The sequence below is a fragment of the Leptopilina boulardi genome, unplaced genomic scaffold, assembly GCF_019393585.1.
Source record: "Leptopilina boulardi isolate dan_hultmark-lab unplaced genomic scaffold, ZJU_Lbou_2.1 LbouV2_58, whole genome shotgun sequence".
NCBI lineage: Eukaryota > Metazoa > Arthropoda > Insecta > Hymenoptera > Figitidae > Leptopilina > Leptopilina boulardi.
In genome coordinates, this window is record NW_026138003.1 from 147,128 (window position 1) to 169,897 (window position 22,770).

The 22,770-nt window shown below is 29.4% G+C and overlaps 2 protein-coding genes across 3 annotated transcripts in view; both read right to left on the reverse strand.

The window, feature by feature from the left end:
• LOC127290234 (chitin synthase chs-2-like) overlaps nt 1-17,857 on the reverse strand; it is a 60,524-nt gene extending 42,667 nt beyond the window's left edge. The window contains exon 1 of one of the 2 annotated variants that reach the window (XM_051318699.1): nt 17,486-17,857. The gene's annotated coding sequence lies outside the window, so the exon portion shown is untranslated. The remainder of the gene's footprint in view (nt 1-17,485) is intronic. The other variant, XM_051318698.1, reaches the window with a different exon arrangement.
• LOC127290252 (uncharacterized) lies at nt 699-1,519 on the reverse strand. The gene is made up of 3 exons (XM_051318727.1): nt 1,299-1,519; nt 1,072-1,200; nt 699-895 (listed from the first exon to the last, which is right to left on the reverse strand). Exons 1-3 carry the CDS (start codon nt 1,478-1,480, stop codon nt 772-774), a joined length of 435 nt encoding a protein of 144 aa, XP_051174684.1. The 5' UTR covers nt 1,481-1,519; the 3' UTR covers nt 699-771.
• Nucleotides 17,858-22,770: the final 4,913 nt, after the last annotated feature.

Sequence of the window (22,770 nt, forward strand, 5' to 3'; positions counted from 1 at the left end):
GGATGTAATGTAATGATACAAATCAATTATAGTTTGTATTGAAAATTAATCCTCTTTCATTTTCATTCATTTTCCATCAAAACTTTAGTAAAAAAAAGAATTACATATTAATAATATTTTACTAAAAATTAGTAAAAATTTCTACTAATTTTAACTAGTGAAGCTCATATTAAGAGAGTATAATATTATATACGCATATATGTGACGCTCTCTGAAGAAAGATAGGCCTAAGAAGCAAAAAATTATTTATAGGTTATGTTTATGAAGTTTGGAGTTAAAATACATAAAGAGGAGCAACTCTTAATATAAACTGTTGATGTTTAAGTCTTTATTACATCTAAAATAATCAATACCCAAGTGCGAAAATCAACACGGCCCAATATCGGCCCAGTATTGGCAACGATGGCGCCGAGTGTTGGCAGCAAGACTGGGCCGATAACTGGGCCGACTCTTGGATGTTTACCACGGCTGGACGTCGGCGGCCGACAATCGGCTGCCATTATTGACCTAATATTGGTGCCGATTCTTGGTCGAATGTTAGTTTTTGAGTGTCGGCCGACATTCGGCAGCCAAATCTCGGCAGACATTAATGGCTCGATCTTGGCGACTAATAATGGGACAATATCGGCTCAATTATTTTCAATGAAATAAATTATTAATTTTTAATAGTTAATTAAAATAATAAAAATACGAAAAAATTAAGTAAAATACGTTTTATTTTTTTTATCTTTTTGAAGGTACAATAAGGAGCTTACAATGAGCTTATTAAAGTTAACGCAATGTTTCAGGTTCTTCTGCGTCATTTTGGCCATTTTGGTCCAATTTGCAATTTTCTGCAAAGTTTTTTTCTGCCTCCTTCATCTCGTCAGAATCGTAAGCTGACAGAGAATCGTCACTAAAATTGATTAAAATTGACCATTTTTAATTAATAAACTGAATTTTTTTAAAGTTAATATATTTGAGTTATTTAAAGGGAAAAAAAGAAAAAATAGACAAAATAATTTTTCAATTGACTTTTTTAAGAATAATCTCAAGAAATTAAATTATATTATAAATTTATTAAACATTTACCTCTGAGAAGCTACAATGGGCAACACAAAATTATCAACATCAACTGCAGATGGAACAGGTGGTGAATCTGATTTTTCTGGCAAAGGGAGATTCTCTGACAAACACACTTTTCCCATATTTCGATCCGATCTGGAAAAAATTATTTCTCATTGTAAGATACACATATATAATTGTAAAATTCATAAGATAAAAATAATTATTTTTATATTGTATATAATATAACTTACTCATATTGTGGAATTAAATTATTGTCCATTGTTGAACATGCTGACTCCGAACTGACAAAATCCGAAGTCGATCCACTTAGAGACAAGTTCATCAATTTATCTGGCGGCTCGAATTCATCACTGCTATCTTTCTTGAGTAATCGTTTTAAGGCCCGATACTTCACTGACTTGTAACTGGTCATTTTTTTGGCATATATTAATTACTTATAAAAAGTAAATTACTCAGCAAACAACAGTTTTAGGTTATGTGTTACAGTTTCAGGTTACGTAAACACATGCGCATGTCTTGTAGCACTCGTAAACAACGATAAACACTTGGCAGATTTTTTTTGCCATTATTGGCCCGAACTACGTCGCACTACTGGCAATTATAATTCGCCATTATATACATCGACCCTTGAATAGTAGAAAATCAGTGCCAATGCTGAGCCAGTATTCGGCCGAGACACGTCGCGATATTGGCAATGCTTATTTGCCATTATAAATTCTAAAATAATTAATTATCGGTGCCAATATTATCCCAGTAATGGGCCAAGATTTGCCTCGTTATTAGCGATGTTAATTTGCCATTATTGGTTCATTATTTGGCCCGTTAATGTACCATTATTGGGCCAAAAACTCCGGCTAGTCACAGCAAATTAGAAATAGTGAGCATCAGTGCCAATGTTGAGCCAGTGATCGGCCGAGACACGTAGCGATATTGGCAATGCTAATTTGCCATTATAAATCCTTGAATAATTAAGGATCGGTGCCAATGCTTAGCCAGTGATCGGCCGAGACACGTCGCGATTTTGGCAATGCTAATTTGCCATTATAAATCCTTGAATAATTAAGGATCGGTGCCAATGCTTAGCCAGTGATCGGCCGAGACACGTCGCGATATTGGCAATTCTTATTTTGCCATTATAAATTCTATAATAATTTATTATCGGTGCCAATATTATCCCAGTAATGGGCCGAGATTCGTCTCGTTATTAGCGATGTCAATTTGCCATTACTGGTTCATTATTTGGCCCGTTAATGTGCCATTATTGGGCCAAAACTCCGGCCAGTATCAGCAAATTAGAAATAGTGAGCATCAGTGCCAATGTTGGCCCAGTAATCGGACGAGACACGTCTCGTTACCGGTAATTTTAATTTGCCATTATTGGCTCCTTACTTGGGTCGTTAATGCGCCATTATTGAGCCAAGATTTGGGCCAGTCTCGTCAAATAAAAAAAAAGAACATCGGCACCAGTAAAGGCATAGTAATGGGACGAATTTAAACTCCAATATTGGCCCAGTAATGTTAGCCGAAATACGGCTGACATTACTGGCCCAATATTGGACCGTATTGGCAGTCCTGGCAATTCGCACTTGGGTAAAAGTTAATTTTGATTTTACATAATTATAAAAATGTACATTTAATCAAGATAAAACTATCATAACATAACATAATTATTATATCATAATAATTTTGTAATTGTAATTGTTAATTTAAAAAGAAATAACTGAAATAAAATTTATGTTCTTAATGCAAAAAAAACAATAATAATAATGTATATTTAGAAGAAAATAATTATCTTTTTTTTCCGTTCGATCTCTTCAGTGAAATTAGAACTTTCGAAATATGTTTTAGTACAGTTTTTAGTTTCCGAAATGGCTCAACTGCGGCGAGTTGCAAAATTTCTGCGAGAGAAGTTTTAAATTGTTTTCATTGTCCCTAGGCGAAGAAAATAAACGACCTCGACGGCGGCAACTTTCACAAGTTCACCCGATACCTTTTAACATTATATATATGTATATAAGACGCGCATTTACGTGCGAGTTTAAAGAATAACGCGAGCACTCAAATGGCTTAAACAATGAAAATGACATTTAGGAAACTTTTATTATTCATAAAAGACAAATTATAACCACACCTTCAATATATATATATTTGCGAATATATTGTTTCTTTTTTTATTCTTGTAAATTTTCTTTTACTTTCATTCATTCAATTAATAACATTGTTTATTGTATTTAATATTTCATTTATAGTCAATTATATTCTTCATACATAGAATTTACTTTATAGTTAAATATATACATATATATATATTAAAATGAAATTGATATATGTATAAAATCGTGTTTATTTATATAATGTATGATCATAATATATTTTTTGTATAAATATATGAAAAAAATTGCTTGCCGGATTTAGTCGGACTTTATTGCTCTATACTACTTGAAATATGGGACGCGATGTCTGACCATGCGCAGCTACTACTGAATTAGAAAGTAAAGCGTCAATTATTTCAGTAGGGAAACGGAAAAAAAATCAGACTCGCTTATTATGCATTAACTTTTTATGTTACAGTTGGAGTAGAGAAAAGAAATTTTTATTAAATAGGAAACTCATCATTTTAATAAATAATTACAATATACTGTTCATATACATTAATCACAAAATCGTGTTATAAAAGAAAATAAACTACGATACAATTTTAACTTAACATCAATAAAAAAAAAAAAGTTAAAAAGAATTTATTTTGCAGTTTTTTATTATTATACCGCGTTACGAATAATATATAATTATTTTTTATAGATGAATTTTCATTTTTCGAATTGGAATTTGACACAATTTCTATTTAAACGAATTTTTATTGTACGCAAAATTTTTAAAACGCCGAATTTTTATTTATCCGAAATTTCAAATGGCCGAAGAAGCAATCAACAGAAAGATTTCGGCGCGTCTTTTAAAATTGACCAATCACGATTTTCTTGACAATTTCTGATTGGTTAATTTTAAAAAACGCGCTGAAATTTTTCTGTTAATTGTTTGTTAGGCCATTTGCAATTTCGGATAAATAAAAATTCGGCGTTTTAAGAATTCTGCGTACAATAAAAATTCGTTTAAATAGAAATTGTGTCAAATTTTAATTCGAAAAATAAAAGTTCGTCTGAAAAATAATTACAATCTAACAAAATTCTTTTAAATCAAAATTCTAACCAATGATATTTATGGGATTTATGGGAGGCCCCTTCGTTTAACTAGAATATATTTTTTTTAAATCTTCATGAAAAATAAGAAAAAACGTATTTTTTTTATTTCTTATAATTTTTTTATACGTCACTTAATTACTATAGCAATGGAGTTTTATTGATGTATTATAATATTATAAAATGGTATTTTAGAAAAGAAAAGTATACTTATTTAATTGAAAGAAACAGAATAAGTGAAAAATTTATAAAATATAAAAAACAATTTTTAGGTTATGTAGCCGTTTAACTTTCCGGTTTGTAAATTTACAACTTTACTTCACTTTTTTCCAACGTGCAATGTAATAAAATTACACTGGCATTTTTTGGTGTTTTGTGGGTAAAAATCAGAAACGAACATAACCTATATTGAATTGAAATCACCTGATTGGTCCAGGCCAAAATACCATTTCCATAGCAACCGTTTTCATAGCAACCATTACCATAGCAACCATAGCAATTCACAAATAATATAATTATAAAATATTTATTATATACAAATAACTTTTGATCTGAATTTAAAAAGCCACGAAACCGTATAGATGTAGACGCTTTGCGCCTGCTTCTTTTCTCAATTTTTTGAAATAATTAAATTTATTAAACTTTTAATAAAATAATTTTAATAAATTATGAAACATAAATGGATAATTAAATTTAATTGACAAAGAATAGAAGCAACAAAGATGGCCAAAGGCCGTCGGAGGCGCTAGTGTACCTATATATAATTTTGAATGAATTTTAAAATTTAAATGCAAATTGCTTTCTAAAATTTTAAATTCTATCACTATAATTCAAATTGTAATCAAATTCAAATGAATTCCAATAAAAATCTATAAATATAAATATCGTAAAAAAATTGTACCAAAACTACCTTTCACTTTTAATGTATATTATAAAAGTGACTTTTTTTATTGAGAATATTATCCTTAACAATAGCAGCGTCTAATGAACAACTATATATATATGCCAGGAATTTGTTACACAATAAAGTAAATACATTCCAGTTTGAAAAGTCGTTATGTGTGCTATGATTTTCATTTTTACAAGCTAATGCTTTATTTATTGGGTAACTTCATATTCTCCACCCTCGCAAAAGAAGGAGGATCGTTTCTCTCTAGTCACATGAAATGTTATATATATGTACGCAACTTAAATGTTATATACCTGGGAAAGAAAACATGTAGACAAAATCGTTTCTGTATATAATTTATGTGCGTATTCTTAATATATATATATATATATATATATATATATATATAAGTATAATAATATTTTACATTATTAGTATATTTTGAGGCCAGAAAAAAGAAGACAAAAGTTGGTTATGTGGTTAGTGAAAAAGGAAAGAAAAAAAGAAAAAAAAATTGTCGAGTATTGTACATAATAACAAACTATATGGTGGATAATTATTATTCTGAAGAACGTAGGTGTAACGTCTCTATATACTTTACGGTTGTGGCTATTCTATTTTGTTTAAACCAAAACCATTAATGTAAGAAGCCCATAAAAGGGTTGGGCTTGAATATTTTATGGTTTGTGCAATGTTGTTAATTTGCGAGAATCCTGGTAGGTCTGAAGTTACTTCGCGGATTTTTATCCCCTTCAAGGGCATCATTTTTCCTTGAAAGTCTGAAAAATCTCTACTTTGCGGTTCCAATATTTTATGCTGTATAGGAGGCATGAGAAAATTTACTCTGTTGTCATGCTTTCTATATATTATAATATTAATGTATATAAAAAAATTCAAGAATTCTAAATGAGCCAAAAGTTTTGAACGTTCATATGAACGAAATTTTTCAAAACTTTCGGCTCATAATTCTAACCGACTATTCAGAAAAAAGTTTTGTTTTAATCAAATGCACCATTTTTTTGTATTAATACAATTCTTTTGTTATTTCAAATAAAATTTATTTGATTCTAATAAATATTTATTTCATCTAAATAAACGTTTTGTTTATTTTAATAAATTTTTCGAACAAAGAAAGAATTTGATTGAGCCAAATAAACTTTTGATTGATGCAAACAAAAGTTTGGTTATAACTTTTATTTAGTTGTTTCAGAAAAAATCTTTTTCTGAGAACGTTGTTCATTTCGAGTTTTCATCTGACAGGTTATTGGGATGTCTATTACTACATTGAAAAAAAAAATTTATTTGAATCAAATAATCGGTTGACTATTATCAAATAAATATTTACTTGAATTAAATAATTTTTATTTAAATTAAATAAACTGTATTTGATTCAAATATTTGTGTATTTGAAACAAAATATCATTTAATTGACTCAAATAATATTTATTTAATAAAAATAAATATTTATTTGATAATAGTCAACTGATTATTTGAATAAAATAAATTTTTTTTCAGTGTACGAAACGCCCTCTTAAAATTTATTTTAACTATTGAAAAATACGCCTTTTGTCCAATTTCCAGCCAAAAAGTAATTTTTAGATGTAGTGGCAAAAAATGGTACTACTAAACACCCCTAGCGAATATTCCAATTGGCGATTCAAACAGCTACACTAGCGCCACAGTTGAACTAATTTAGGCGTGACTCGCTCTAAAGCAGTCTCTGTTTTGACAGTTTATTTCAAATTATTTAATTATTCTGATATTTTTATTGCGTTTGTAAAATTATTTTTAAGCGTTAAATAAAAAAAAATAATTTAAAACACATGGAGTGCTACAGAGCGAGTCACACCTAAATTAGTTCAACTGTGGCGCTAGTGTAGCTGTTTGAATCGCCAATTGGTTATGTTTTATAGATTGTAATATTATATATTGGTAGCAATGGAGAACCTTGTATAAAACGTACCTATAGGTACAATAAGGAAATTATTAGGGCAAATTACATTTAAGGAATGTTTATATATCTCCCATTTCTTGTGTAGTTTTTCTAAAAATATTAAAAAAAAATTTATATTATACTTAATTTTTCACTTTGTTTCAACAATTTTTAAATTTAGCGCAATTGTCTATAGTTTTGTGTTACACAGTTGGCAACTTGTATACTTGGCTGTTTTTATGGCGTTCGTCCTAGGTTAATTATGATTGTTTAGATCTAGCAAAATGTTATTGATGATTGGACCATCGTTAACTCTGGGTTATCCCAGGGCGAACGCCGAAAACAGCCCTTATGTCAGTTCACAAGATTCCTAACCTAAAAAATTCTGTCTTTTAATTTTTATTGTCGTGAATCATAAATAAAAATTTGTTTATGGTATAGATATAATAAAGTAAAAGTTATAGCTTCAAATAATATCCATAGTCAGTATATAAAATTATTATTAAATAATAAATTTCTTATTATTATTATTATTATTATTTAAATTTCTATTTTCAAATTAATTTTATTTAATGATTATTTTCAATATATATCAATTAATATTATAGTATTACCGTAAACAAAAGTACCTTCAATTTATTTATGTTAATGGTTAAAAGATATAGATTTAAATTTAAATTAACAGTATAAGGTATATATAGTCGGTTGTAATCTTCATTAATAGAAGTTATATAGACGATAGTGTAATTTATTCATGAGAGAAACAATCAGTGCGGTAGTTTCAGTTAATGTCAGTCTTAATTGAGATATAACTTCAATTAATGACATGAAGTTGAAAGTTTTAGAAAATTTAGTTTCACATGAAAAAAGCGTTAATTTACGTCTACTATAATAATAATAATAATAATAATAATAATAATAACAATAATAATAATATAGATGAAAAAATTATTCTTTCCGAGTCAAGTACAAAGTACACAAAAAAGATACACGTTTGCGTACAAACAGAAGACATAAATTTTTGTATGTATAGTTCTAATTTGAAAACTAGATATAAAAGTTGTTAAACATTTTGTAAACTGAAAAAAAAATTTATCTTATTCAAATAATCGGTTGACTATTATGAAATAAATATTTACTTGAACCAAATAATTTTTATTTGTATTAAATAAACTGTATTTAAACTAATAATTTCTGTATTGAAAACAAATATCGTTTAATTGATTCAAATAAAAATTATTTGGTTCAAATAAATATTTATTTGATAATAATCAATAAGTAACCGATTATTATTTGAATCAAATGAATTTTTTTCAATGTATAGTGTATAAAAAAAGATTTGCAAGAAAAAAAATTCTTTTGTTATGGCACAGGATTAAATAATCGAAAGTTTATTCTGGATGGTACGCGAAACGAGGTGAAAGTCTATAGCTGAGCGGCTTTGAGCTTGACTTTAGCCTGTGTTGCCGCCTTCAATTGGAGCAATTTCCATAAATATACTTGAATACGGAAGAAAACGATACATTATTATATTGGTTAAAGAATTGGTGCAAATTGTTTAGGAAAGTTTTATTATATTTATAGTGTAGTTTTATTTTCTTTTAAAGTTATATTATTGCGTTAATCAGTAACAATGATACAACTTTTATATATATATAGAAAAGAGAAATTCAAGTATTTCATTTAACAAATTAACACATTATATTATACCTATACATAAATGTAGTTAATAAAATAATTTTTTTCAAAAATAAATAAAAAAAAAATTTTTAAGATGTTCTGGACGTCATATATATATATATATATACATATTCCGATCAAAATTTGTTTAAAACAACCAAATTTTTGGTTGAATCAATCAAATAAATGCATTGCTATATACAGTTAACCAAACTTTTGTTTATACACTGAAAATACAATTTATTTAATTTAAATAAAAATTATTTGGTTCAAATAAATATTTATTTGATAATAGTCAACTAATTGAGTATTTAAATCAAATAAATTTTTTTTCAGTGCATCAATCAAAAGTTTAATTGGCTCAATCAAATTCTTTCTTTGTTCGAAAAATTTATTAAAATTAAACAAAACGCTTATTTAGATGAAATAATTATTTATTTGAAATAACCAAAAAAAATTTATTTGAAATAACCAAAAAAATTTGGTTAATACAAAAAAATGGTATATTTGGGTGAAAAAAAAATTTTCTCTGAGTGCAAGGACGTTTTGATAGCAAAGTTGGTAATCTCTTCAATAAAATATTTAGTCAAAACAAAATTTCAAAAATATGAAATCAAAATTACAGGTTATGTTATTTCATCAAAATGTCGTTGTGTGACATACCTAATATAATAAAATTATTGATTTAGAATATCCTGAAAAAATTATTTTACAATTATTATTACTAAATGAAAAAACTACAAGTATTTTAAAAATAAATAAACTTTCCCTGGTATAATTTTTTATTTTTATTAAGTACTATTATTTTTTTATGATTAAATAATATTTTTCTTTAAGGATTGAATATATTTTTTTAATGATTGAATAATATTAAAATAATTAATTGATATTTATATTGATGTAATATTTACGATATATTATAATAAAATAATTATCGTTCATGAATACACCAAGCGTTTTTAAACTTAATAATAGAGTTTAAATTAGGAAACTAAAAGAATTTTTTTAAAAATATTTTCTTCTGTGTTTAAATGTAAGAGCGTAAAAGTGTGATCAATTTGTTCCGGAGTAAAATTTGTGTAAGAGAACAGTTTGAAAAGAAAATGGTTCAAGTATGTACTAGAACAGATTATGTATATTTGTAAAGTTGTTTGGGATCTTTATATTTATTTGAAAAGAAAGGTGTTTGAGAATCTTGAGAGTCAATAAATTTCAAAGAAACATGCAACATTGTTTGAAAACATAATGTTCTCTTATTCTTTCGTCAATGGGACACAGCGAGTATAAACATTACAGGAAGTTCAACGATCATTTCTTGTGCGACATTCACTTCCTTGCCTTGGTATATATATATATATATATATAAAACTAGATCCTTTTCTTTTACTTATACACAAATATAGGTATATACAAAAGGCGATTTTAAACTCTGCAATAAGAAGCAATTATTGCATTAACTCACTTATAATATACAATTAGAGTCTGAAATAGGTCAAACTTTAGTCTTTTGCCTTTATTTTCAACATTAAATTACTTGAAAAAACAAATTCCACATACTTCATAATATAGATAAATTATATAATTTATTGTTACGAAACAATTTTAAAAATTGTTTAAAATTAAATTATATATTCTAAAATTCTAACAAAATTTATTGTTAAAAAATTATTCAAACAATTTTTTATTATATATTTTTGTTATATTTTTTATAATATATTCTCTCCACGAGAGAAGGGACCTGACATCAAAAAATTTTTTTGGTTATGTTTGTGATTTTTGAAGTACATAAAAATACTCACGGAGAATTAACTCTTATACAAAACATTTATTAAATCTTCATATTACATTCGAAAAATTCAATACAAATTAATTTTGATTATAATTAAAAAGAAACTTTTTCTCAAGGGAAAACTATCACTAAACATAACCTAAAAATTTTTTTTACGTAACGTCCCTCACCCTCTAGGTGAGAATGGTCTATCTTGGTAAAAGAAATGGGAGGCGATTTTATAGTTCGCAGTCACATTTTTATATTTCTTATAGAAAAAAAATATTTAAAAAATTATTTTTTCCGATTTCAAATACGGAAACTATTTTATAGACGGAAGTTTATACAAATTCTCCTGCAAAAAGGTATTTATATATATAAACATGATTTGGATTGGCTGTCTCGTTGTGCCTTGAGGGACGCTTGTTTATATGGAAAATTGAGAAAGCTAGAAAAAAATATTGAAGCTGCAAAACGCCTACGTAATAATAGTATGTCACGTACCAAAAGAGTTACGGCTATTCGTCAGGAAGGGTAATATAAACGAGTCTCAATATAATGGTTGAAAAAACTTAAGGGGAAAGGGGGGGAAGGAGGAGAAAATTTTTCACACATAAAACGCGAGAAACCGAGAAACGAAGAAGTGTCCGACAAATGAAAAAGAACGAGTGATGAGAATGAGAAACGAAAAAAAGTGGTCCAGAAAATCACGTACAACACTCTCAGTGTATTATAACGCAAAAAGAAACAAGAAGAATGCAAACCAAACCTTTTATATTAGTAAAATACAAATGTAAACTTGAATACCAACTTCCACTTTAGGCAAAGTGCAAAATATTTTCGGTGAATTGTTCATATGAATATATGTTTAATGTTAAATTTAAATATTAAATTTAATCATAAAAATGTTTAGGAAATGAGATAAATGTTTATAATTAGAGAAATAATTAAAAAGTGTACACGGAGAAAAATGGAAAAAATTTTCCATTTTTCTTCTTTAAATCTTAAATAGATTTAATTAAACATTACTAATCATCTAATCTACACACATTCAAACTCACTTTACGTTTATATTTAAAAATGAAATAAATTTTATTAAACTCTACACACCTTAATTCCAACTCTAAACCAGCATAACTTATGATATCGAAAATAGATTCAATTTTATTCATTTTTCCGAAAAATGAATAAAGTAACTTTTACTACTTTAAAAGTAAAACCTGAACTATCTGCAGTTTCTGGCAATTTTTACTTCAGAAATAGTAAAATTTACTATTTCTGGAATAATTTTTACTATTTCAGGAGTAAATTTTACTATTTTCAGAATAAACTTTTTACTATTTCTGAAGTAAAAATTGCCAGAAATTCCGGACAGTTCTGCTTTTACTTTTAAAGTAGTAAAAGTTACTTTATTTGTTTTTCCATTTTTCTCCTTGTAAAAGCATAAGTAAAAAAAAATAACGTAACTACAATGTAAGCATCTAAAAAATTTAAATTATGTCTAAAATGGGACTTTTTTTCAAAACCGAAATTTTTTTAAAAATTAACTAATAATTACGTAATAAATTATTAATTAAAATAATTATTTTTTATGGATAAAAAATTACTTCTCGAAGTTGATTAACGTACTGAAAAAAAATTTATTTGATTCAAATAATGTAATTGGTTATTTGACTATTATCCCAGGTGCGAATTTCGGTCGGCCGCCAGAGTTGGTTCGTCGGCCCATGGTCGGCCCAACTCTGGCTGCCGACCGGTCGGCAGCCAGAGTTGGGCCGACCATGGTAAATATTTGCACCCAAAGTTGGGCCGACTATGGCTGCCGACGTCGGCAGTCACAGTTGGGCCGACCATTGCAGCCATAGTTGGGCCGACTATGGGGGATTATGGTCGGCACAACCTTGGCAGCCATAGTTGGGCCAACCTTGGCTGCCATAGTTGGGCCGACCAGGGGGGGTAATGGTCGGCACAACCTTGGCAGCCATGGTTGGCCCAACTGTGGCTGCCATAGTTGGGCCGACCATTCTTCCCCATAGTCGGTCCAACTATGGCAGCCACAGTTGGGCCGACTAAGGGGAAAATGGTTGGCACAACCTTGGCAGCCATAGTTGGGCCAACCTTGGCTGCCATAGTTGGGCCGACCATGGGGGACAATGGTCGGTACGACCTTGGCAGCCAAGGTCGGTCCAACCTTGGCTGCCATAGTTGGGCCGACCATCATAAAGTAAATTTCTCTCCTACCATTGACAAATGTAAAATGTTTTTGTTAATTTACTTGTAATTGATTAATTTAAAAAGAAAAAAGGTTATATGTGATTAATTTATTATTTTGAATTACTAACTTTAATTTTTTTCAAGCTGTAGCTTATAACATTTATTTTTCTCCGTGACTCATATGTCATTGCGTAGTGTAGTGGTTAGCGTATTAGACTGCGGTGCGTTAGGTTGCGAGTTCGATCCCTGCGAGCGTTAAAAATTTTAATTTGTATATATGTATGTTTACGATTGCGTTTAGTGTTTAAGTATATAAAATAAATGTATAATGAATTTAAAATGATTACTAATATATGTTATTTGTATAACAAATTTTTATATTTTAATGTTTATGGTCGGCAAAATTTTAGCTGCCAAGGTTGGCCCAACCATGGCAGCCATAGTCGGGCCGACTATGGCTGCCGACCGTCAAGTTGGATGGTCGGCAGCCAAGGTCGGCCCAACTATGGTACCCATAGTTGGCCCGACTTAGTCGACCATAGGTCGGCCGACGTTATCAATTCGCTAGTTGGCCCGACCATCGGCAGCCATAGTCGGGCCGACCAAGGCTGCCATAGTTGGGCCGACTATCATAGCCGACGGTCGGCAGCCATAGTCGGGCCGACCATGGCAGCCATAGTTGGGCCGACCTCGGCTGCCTTAGTCGGGCCGACTATGGCTGCCGACCGTCAAGTTGGATGGTCGGCAGCCAAGGTTGGCCCAACTATGGCTGCCATGGTCGGCCCGACTATGGCTGCCGACCGTCGGCAAGGATGGTCGGCCCAACTAGGGCAGCCTTGGTCGGCCCGACTATGGTACCCATAGTCGGTCCAACTTAGTCGACCATAGGTCGGCCGACGTTATCAATTCGCTAGTTGGCCCGACCTCTGGCTGCCCGAGGTGGGCCGACCATGCACATGGTCGGCCCGACCATGGGCCGACCGACAATTCGCACCTGGGATTAAGTAAACATTTATCTGTATCAAAGAATTATATTATTTGAATCAATTAAATGATATTTGTTTCAAATACAAAAATTATTAGTTCAAAAATACAGTTTATTTAATTTAAATAAAAATTATTTGTTTCAAGTAAATATTCATTTGATAATAGTCAAGTAATCGATTATTTGAATAAAATAAATTTTTTTTCACTACGGCAATTTCACAAAATTACACTTTAAATAGTAGAATTTTTAGGTTAGAAATCTTGTAAATTAACAATAATTGTACAAAAGTGCCAACCATGTGATATAAAACTATATAGATAATGGCGGTAAATTTAAAAATTGTTAAAATATATTGATTATTATTTTTAATGCTCAAAATATGATAAATATTGAGAAATTTTTAATATTTTCATCAGAAACTAATCTTTGTGACAGTTTCTGTGAAAATGAGAAAAATAAGAAAGTAATACATAAAAAAATAGAAAAAAAAAATTTAGAAAATATATGAAATTCTAAAAATTAAACAATAAATTTATGTTGTATGTAGATATTTATTTGAAAGAATAGGAAGGCGTTAATGAAAAAAGATCTTGATTCCTTTTCACATGAACCTAGATCTTCTCGGATCTTGCGTAAGGGCTCCTACTTTCTGGTATATCCTATATGATCATCGCATAATCCGGTGTGCCGCAATCAAATTGGTGGGGTGACGAATAAAGAATTCAAATAATTTCATATATTGTATTATTCAGTATATTTTCACTGAGGAATTTGCTCTGACTTCAAACATTTTTTCTAATAAACTTTATAATATTTTTAATCTATCTAATTATATAAAATTGTTTGTCTAAAAAATATTTTTTATTATTTGTCGACAGCATTGTGTAGGATATATGTAAAAAAATTAAGATTTTTAAAATTTTGGAATTATAACTGAAAAACTTTTTTTTTTACTTTCAACTATTAAATATAAATATAGGTAATTAAAATATTCAGCACCTGTTAAAATTACCATATTAATATGTTTTATTTAATAGCTCTTTTATAAATATTTAAAGCCCTAAAGTTGTTAAACTAGGATCAGAAATTTTTTTTAAATATAATTCCTACATATTTAATTGAAATTCCAAAAATTTTTAAGATTTCCATAATAATGAAATTTTCATAAAACAATCAGTTTTCTAAATACCAATGAGTTCAACGAATTTTCTGAATCTTTCGAACTTTCTAAATCAACATCTACTAAAGTTACCATATGTATTATATGATATCAACGTTAACTTCTCATTTGACATTCAAAGTTCAAGGAAATTCTCAAATTACCTAATATCGAATATTTCGAATAGCAATTGGATATATGAAAATAATTAAATAATACAGTTGATTAGATATCAAATTATTTATTTCTTCTCATCGTTGTTTTTTGAATTCATTCTTAAAATTTTATCGAATTGGTATAGAAGAGAGAAAAAACATATATGTTGCCACAGAGCTAAATAAATATATTTATTTGGTCAAACAAAATTTTTGTTTAAGGGGAGGCACCATCCTTAATTTTGACCCGCACTTAAATTTAAATTATTAAAAGAGGTTATATATATTTTTCTTGCATCATTAGAGTCCTAAAAACATATAGCATGGTCAAAAAAAACAAAATTTTAATTTTTGACCATTTTAGAAATTAAAGTCTTAAAAAAAATTAATATTTTAAATATCTATCTTCTTTCATAATTTTAACTATTTTTCATCGACAATTTTTTTCCATGCTTTTTTAATGATTCTCAAGAATCTTTCGCATGGATTTTCAAAAATATATTAATTTATTCAAAAAATAAAAATTCTAAAATGGTCAAAAATTAAAATTTTCTTTTTTTGAACACTTTATATATATGTTTTTAGGACCCAAATGATGCAAGAAAAAAAATATAACCTCGTTTAATAATTTAAATTTAAGTGGGTCAAAATTGGGGGTGGTGCCTCCTTTTAAAATAAATAAATAGTTATTTAGTTCTATAATAAATATATTTTCATTTTTAAAAAATATAATAATAATATAATATAATAATAATCTATATTAATAAAATTCACTTATTTTTAAGTCACATTCGTTCGCAATTTGCCAATAGATTTATTTGTAATTATAATTGAAATTCTTTTACTTTTAAAATTCCATGCACTCTTTTTTTTTGAGTAAAAACAGAGTCTCTAATTGTAATTACATTAATCATTTGTAGATCAAAGAATCTACTAGAACTAGATCAACTCAAAGAAGAATGTAATCTCACTTTAAGGAATTTAGAGAGTAAAATAGCGGAGTTAGCACTATTTGACAATAAAAAGAAAGCTTTCAATTTTCGTAAGAATTTTAATTTTAAAGATATACAATGAGAGAAATTTTTTATTCGAACCAAATATAATTTATTTGAATTAAATAATAAAAAAAACATATATTTGTCTCAGTGCTAAATAAATATTTATTTGAAACAAAGAAATATTTGTTTAGTTCAGAAACAAAATTTATTTTTTCATAAAGATTTACATGTAAGGAACGTAAATTCATCAGAATTAAATAATTTACATAATTTCATTACTTGTATACAAGTATTTTTAAATTAATATATTTATAGGTAATTCGACGAATTTGATAATGAATTTATAAAAGCACCTCAAATTATATTTTAAAAGCGTCAGTTCAAAAAACTTAATTCAGGCTTGCCATGGGTAAGGGAAATAAGAGAAAATTCAGGGAATTTTATGAAAAGTACTGGAAAAATATCAAATTTCTAAAAATATTACTAAAAATGTGCTTTTAAAAATCTACTAAAGTGGTACCAAGTAAATTTGATAGTGGTACCAAAATCTTCCTAAATGGGACGAATTGATTTGCGAAATTTTAGAAAATAGCTTTCAGAATGCGATACCAAAAAGATTTGAAATCACTGAATTACTTTATATAAGTTACCAATATAGTCTTCAAAATTTGCTACAGAGTTTTCTATTTTGTACCAAAGAGCTGTTCAAGTGGTACCATTTTTGAAGTGGTACTAATAGTTTTGAAAAATGATACCAAAAGTTTTCTACTAAAGAACTTTTAAAGTGCTATACCAAGAGCTTTCAATCTGTTACTAAAGATCTTTGAAAGTGCTACCAATTAGATAACAATTTATTGGTACTAAAGAAAACTCTATACCAAGAAATTAGGAAGAAACAAATATTTGGTAGGAACAAACAATTTTTGTAATATTACAAATTTTAAAGCTATAAACATTTCACACTGCTACCAAAATTATTTCACGGTAGTACAAAATGTTTATGAAATATTACAAATTCAAAGTAATAGTAAAAAGATTTGAAAGTATTTCCAAAGAGATTCCAATGTGGTACCACATTAAAAGTGGTATAAATTTCAAAAGTGCTCGTAATAATATTGAATAGTAGCTTTCACTCCAGATAAATGAATATTCAAGACGGATAATATTGTAAAAATTTATTTTTCCAGTAATTCTCTTAAAAACTATTAATAAATATATAGAAATTAATATTCCAGACTGTCAATATCCTGGACTTCCTTGAAATATTATCCTCCCCTACGTATACTTCCGTTAAATCGGTGTTAATGAGAGGCATCACGTGTGAGGTATCGCGCCTAACGGTGAAATCGATGATCGGATGTCTTGCTTCGATAGCAAAGGGTTCCAAGACTTTCTCTCTCTCTCTCTCTCTTTCTCATCAAGTGAAGAATAGGACTCACCAGCTGTTGGCTCCGTTGTTATTGTCGCTGCACTTTCTATCCTTGCCTCTTCTGGACCAAGACACACTATTTTCACTCACGATTTTTCAAAGGATCATCATCTAATGCAATTGTCACTCGTCTATGGAGGATTGATCCCATGAACAAAAAAATAAAAAAAAAAAAAAAAAACCTAAGGTAACTGTTCACCGAGGTAACTATGAAAAGGGGGTCGTGACTAAACAGCTGGTGGAGTTCCTGTCAAAGGTTCTCTCACTCTCTCTCGACGATTGTATATACATACGATCGGATTGCGTGGTATCAGTGTATATCGGCTAGGTGAAAGCCGAGAAGAGCGACTGGCCAAGCCAGCCATCCAACCGATCCGAGAGACCGTCAGAAGGAAACCGGCGACAAGGTAGGAGCGAATCCGTTGTCCCCTCTCTGCTTGATTTCCACAAGAGTTACTTTCACAAGAGAGTCTCTCAAACAGTGTATGTTAGGGCAGAATATGAACAGAATCGAGCCGAGCAGCGAGGCGACTTGTACTACAACAAGACATGCTCAGCGGTTCAAGTACCGTTTCTTCTTCTTCTTCTTTAAGATATATAAACTGCGCTCATCTACCCACTACTACTGCTGTTTATAATAAGTACCAAAAAAAAAAAAGAAACACTCGTTTTTCATTCAAAATCTCTTCTTTCGAACATTACCTAAACGTTTAAAACAGACGCAGCATTGCGCCAGTACTGTGTATGATTTCCATGTTAACAGTTACCATAGAGACCGTTACCATAGCAACCGTTTTCATGGCAATCGTTACCATAGCGACCGTTATCATGGCAACCGTTAACATAACCGTTACCATAGCAACCGTTTCCAAGACAACTGTTAGCATAGCAACCGTTTCCATGACAACCGTTACCATGGTAGTAAACGTTACCTTAACAGGCCACGAAACCCTGCAATGGAAGCGCCATGCATCTGCTTCTCTCACATTTTTCTCTTGTTGTACGGTAAATACCTTGAACCCCCTTTACCCTCGAAATTCTACGCAATTTATGGATGACCCTTTTTTCTAGTCGAATTTATATTTTGCAGAATTTTTAAAACGTCGAATTTTCATTTTATACAACAGAAAAATTTAGGCATATCCTATACACTAAGAGTTAAATTAAAATTTGAACCCTACACTGAGAAAAAAGGTTTGAGCTGACAACCAAATATTTCATTCAATATATGTGTAACTAAAATTTTTTGGTTGACACAACTAAACTTTAGTTGACAACAACCAAAGTTTGTTTCAGACGACTAAATAAGAAAATGAAAAAGCATTTGGTAGTCTCAACCAAACTTTGGTTGATGTCAACTAAAGTTTAGTTGTGTCAACCAAAAAATTTTAGTTGCACATATATTAAATGAAATATTTGGTTGTCAGCTCAAACTTTTTTTCTCAGTGTACGGGATTCGAATCCCGACGCATAACTTATACAATCTAAAAACTTAACCTAAAGCGCTTTAAGGGGGTAGTCTGGTGTTTAGGCCTTTTTTTAGGAGCTTATTTAAGAATTTATTTTTATTATAAAATAAAATATAATCACACCAAATCATTTTACATCGTTTTATTCTCCTTTTGAAGTGTTGAAATAGTTATTTTCGTATCAAGGGCGCAAAATAGGTGATTGTGGCGAAGGCGAGATTAGAGAAACCAAGGGGACCCGAAGCGCCCGAGGCGAAGCCGAGGGTGCGTAGGGTCGCCGAGGTTTCTTCATAATCTCGCCTGAGACACTATCACCTTTTGCGCCCGTGCTGCGAACAACATTTTTTGTCCTGTCTGCATGGAAAGTGTATTATTGAGTGCATGCAAGTCCGCTTGCTTCAATGTTCCATCAGGGTTGGGAAGATAATATACTTAAGGTAAATTACATGTAGTTGTTTACGTATATTACGTATGTTTATTATGTCACAAAAAATGAAAACAATACATTTTTTAATGGTGCGGGCGCGAATGTATTTTGCGCCCGCTTCTATGACGTCAGCGGGCGCGAATGTACTTTGCGCCCGCATCTATGACGTCAGCGGGCGCGAATGTACTTTGCGCCCGCTCACCCCATCTCTGGGCGGGAATCACTTACTTTGCGACCGCCTCAAGTGCACGAAATAACACACTTTCCATGCAGGTAGGACAAAAAAAATTATAATCGATTATTTTTTACTAGACATTGTTATTTATATTTAATATTAATGTTTATATCAAAAAAATGCTGGCGCAGATGATTTACAAAAATCTGTTCGACCGATAGCTCCAATTTTTTTTTTTAGCTTATTTTACACAAGTATGGCTGCACAGAAAATTAAAAGGCATTAAAATAAGAAGCGTTGCAGCTTATTTTAATGCCTTTTAATTTTCTGTGTGTGGCCCGTACTAGAATTACGCAATTTTAATGATAACTTTTTTTTTATTTTTAACTTTTTGTCAATAAAAAAGAGACAATTTTTGAATCTTTTTGCTTATATAGTCCGCTATTTTGTTATTTATTAACAAAAATGTTTTATTCTAGTACGGGCTAAGAATAAGCTGTAAAAAAAATTGGAGCAATCGGTCGGATAGATTTTTGTAAATCATCTGCGCCAGCATTTTTTTGTTATAAACATTAATATTAAATATAAATAACAAAATCTAGTTAAAAATAATCGATTATAATTTTTTTCAACACTTCATGATTAGAATAAAACGAAGTAAAAAGATTTGGTGTGATTATATTTTATTTTATAATAAAAAAAAATCCTGAAATAAGCTCCCAAAAAGGCATCGAAACACCAGACTACTCCCTTACACTGCAACAAGAAGTATCTTATTTTAAGATGTTTTGGTAGCGTTTTTAAGACATTAAGACATTTTAAACATCTAAATGCTACCAAAACATCTTAAACTGAGATACTTCTTTTTGCAATGTAAAGACCGCGGCTATCGAAATTACAGAATTTTAATAATTCGAATTGTTTAATGTCAGAATTTTTGTTTACACGAATTATTATTTATGATAGAATTCCTAAAACAGCGAATTTTCATTTGACAGAAATTACAAATGGCCGCGAACAAACAAAAGTCAAAAATATTTTGGCGCAATTTTTAAAATACAATATTCTTAATGATTTCTGATTGATCCATTTTAAAAATTGTGCCATAATATCTTTCTGACGGTTGTTTGTTCTGACAATTGCAATTTCTGTCAAATAAAAATTCACTGTTTTAGGAATTTTATATATCATAAATAATAATTCGTCTAAATAAAAATTCGAATAAGTGGAGAGTCGCTAAATTAAAAAATCTGACATTAAACAATTCGAATAACGAAAATTCTGTTGAATGAGAATTTCGATAAATTAAAATATCATTTAATAATGAATCAAATACGTTCTACCAAATTTTATTATAACTATAGTAAATTTCATAAAAGTTTATTAAAGATTATTATTTCTTATATGGAAATTTCGCTTTTTACAATAATGGGTTTTCAAGTAAATCCGATGCTCTTTGATTTTTAAAGAAAGTGTTTTTTTGCAATGTACCGCAAAAAAAAATATGTAAAATGGCGAATGTTTTGAAAATTTGACCTAATTTGTTAAGAAAAAAAATGTTCTCAAGTCGAGCACAGTGTAATTCGAAGAAATAAAAATTTGGCTCAAAGTAAATTCTATGTAACAAAATTCTGTCAAATGAAAATTCTTACAAATTAATTTTAAATCTTATTCATGCACTGACAAGAGAAATGAATGGTTGAGGCTACTATTTATTTTTTAGTAAACAAAGTATTTATTCTGTCTATTTAATTAGTAAAATTCAGTAATGTTTTTAGTGAATTTGAATATTTTCGATGTCAAGCGCAACTATTTAGAATTCGTATAAAGAGGAAATAATAACCACTTCTACCAAAATAATTCCAATTACCACCAATGCAAAAATTTAACTAACAGAGTGGTTGGGTTTACAATTTTTTTTAGTGAACGCGATTGGCAGTTGTTAGCAATACGGTTGGCAACATTGTGAAGCACGCTCATGCTCGACAAGCAATGTCGTGAGAAAACGTGGTCATTTGTGTTTATGTTCTTATACATTTTATGTAATTATATAATTTCTAAATAAATTATTTTGTTGAGTGTTAAAAAAGTGCCATGGATTTGCGGAAGTTATTAATCTCATGGGAGTTCAAAGAATATGTAGATCGTTTTGAATATGTAAGTAACAATTTAGCAAATTAACCTAATCTATAAAATTTATTTATTATTATTCGCATCATTTAAAAAACTTTATTTTACCAAATTTTACTTGGTACAACAAGAAAGATATAATATTAACTTTATATTATAATAAACATATTTTTTTGAATGTAAATAATATTAAATAAATAATTCCGGTTGTAAGTATTTTATTTATCGAATTACCTATTTTATTAGTAAGCTTACCTAAATTTTATTAGTAAGATTAACTAACTAAATGTTAACTGTTACAATATTTATTAGTTGTTAGTACTAACAAAAGTAAGTTCTCCTTACTATAATAAAATGGTAACGACAACTATTTAACTTTTTACTATTATAAATCGTATCCCTGACTATCGAATTATTAGCAGTATAGTTTACTAACCAAAATGGTATTCATAACCATTTTATCAGTTGCCTCAACTACTTTGTTCTCTCAGTGTGCGTCACAAAATAAGGCAACTCGTATATATATATATATATATATATGTGTGTGTGACGCGATCTGAAGAAAGGGACCTTAGAAGCAAATGAATTATTGGTTATGTTTACAATAGTTTTACTTGAACTAAAAGATTATTTTTGTTTTTGTAAAACTGAAATCAGTTTTTATTGAATATTTTGGATGCAATAAAGACCTAAATATCATTAGTTTGCATTACGAGTTGAACGTCTTTGTATATTTTCACTTTAAAATTTCTAAACGTAACCTATAATTTTTTGCTTCTAAGGTCCTTTTCTTCAGATCGAGTCACATATATATATATGTAACATTCACCCAATCAGCACGAAAACTTGCAGCAAACTTGCAAGAAGCTTTCCGTGCAAGACTTAATACGTGCAAAACTTAATACGATGCGCAGTTGTAAACTACAATAAATTTTTTAACCTCCAAAGCAAGGTGTCCTTTATGTTTATTTAGTAACAAATTGTTTGGAAAAATTTTTTTTTTTAGTTTTATACAAGCTGGCCACAAGCTTTTTGCAAGCTTGCTTAACTAACTTGCCACAAGAAGACATTTTGTTGCTTGCACCAAACTTACT

What these genes read in the sequence shown, in the direction of transcription:
- LOC127290252 (XM_051318727.1), bottom strand. Translation starts at nt 1,480, where the DNA reads ATGACCAGTTACAAGTCAGTGAAGTATCGGGCCTTAAAACGATTACTC. An exon ending in AATTTAATTCCACAATATGA is followed by an intron (nt 1,201 to 1,298) that starts GTAAGTTATATT and finishes AATTTTTTCCAG; the next exon opens with ATCGGATCGAAATATGGGAA. An exon ending in CCCATTGTAGCTTCTCAGAG is followed by an intron (nt 896 to 1,071) that starts GTAAATGTTTAA and finishes AATCAATTTTAG; the next exon opens with TGACGATTCTCTGTCAGCTT.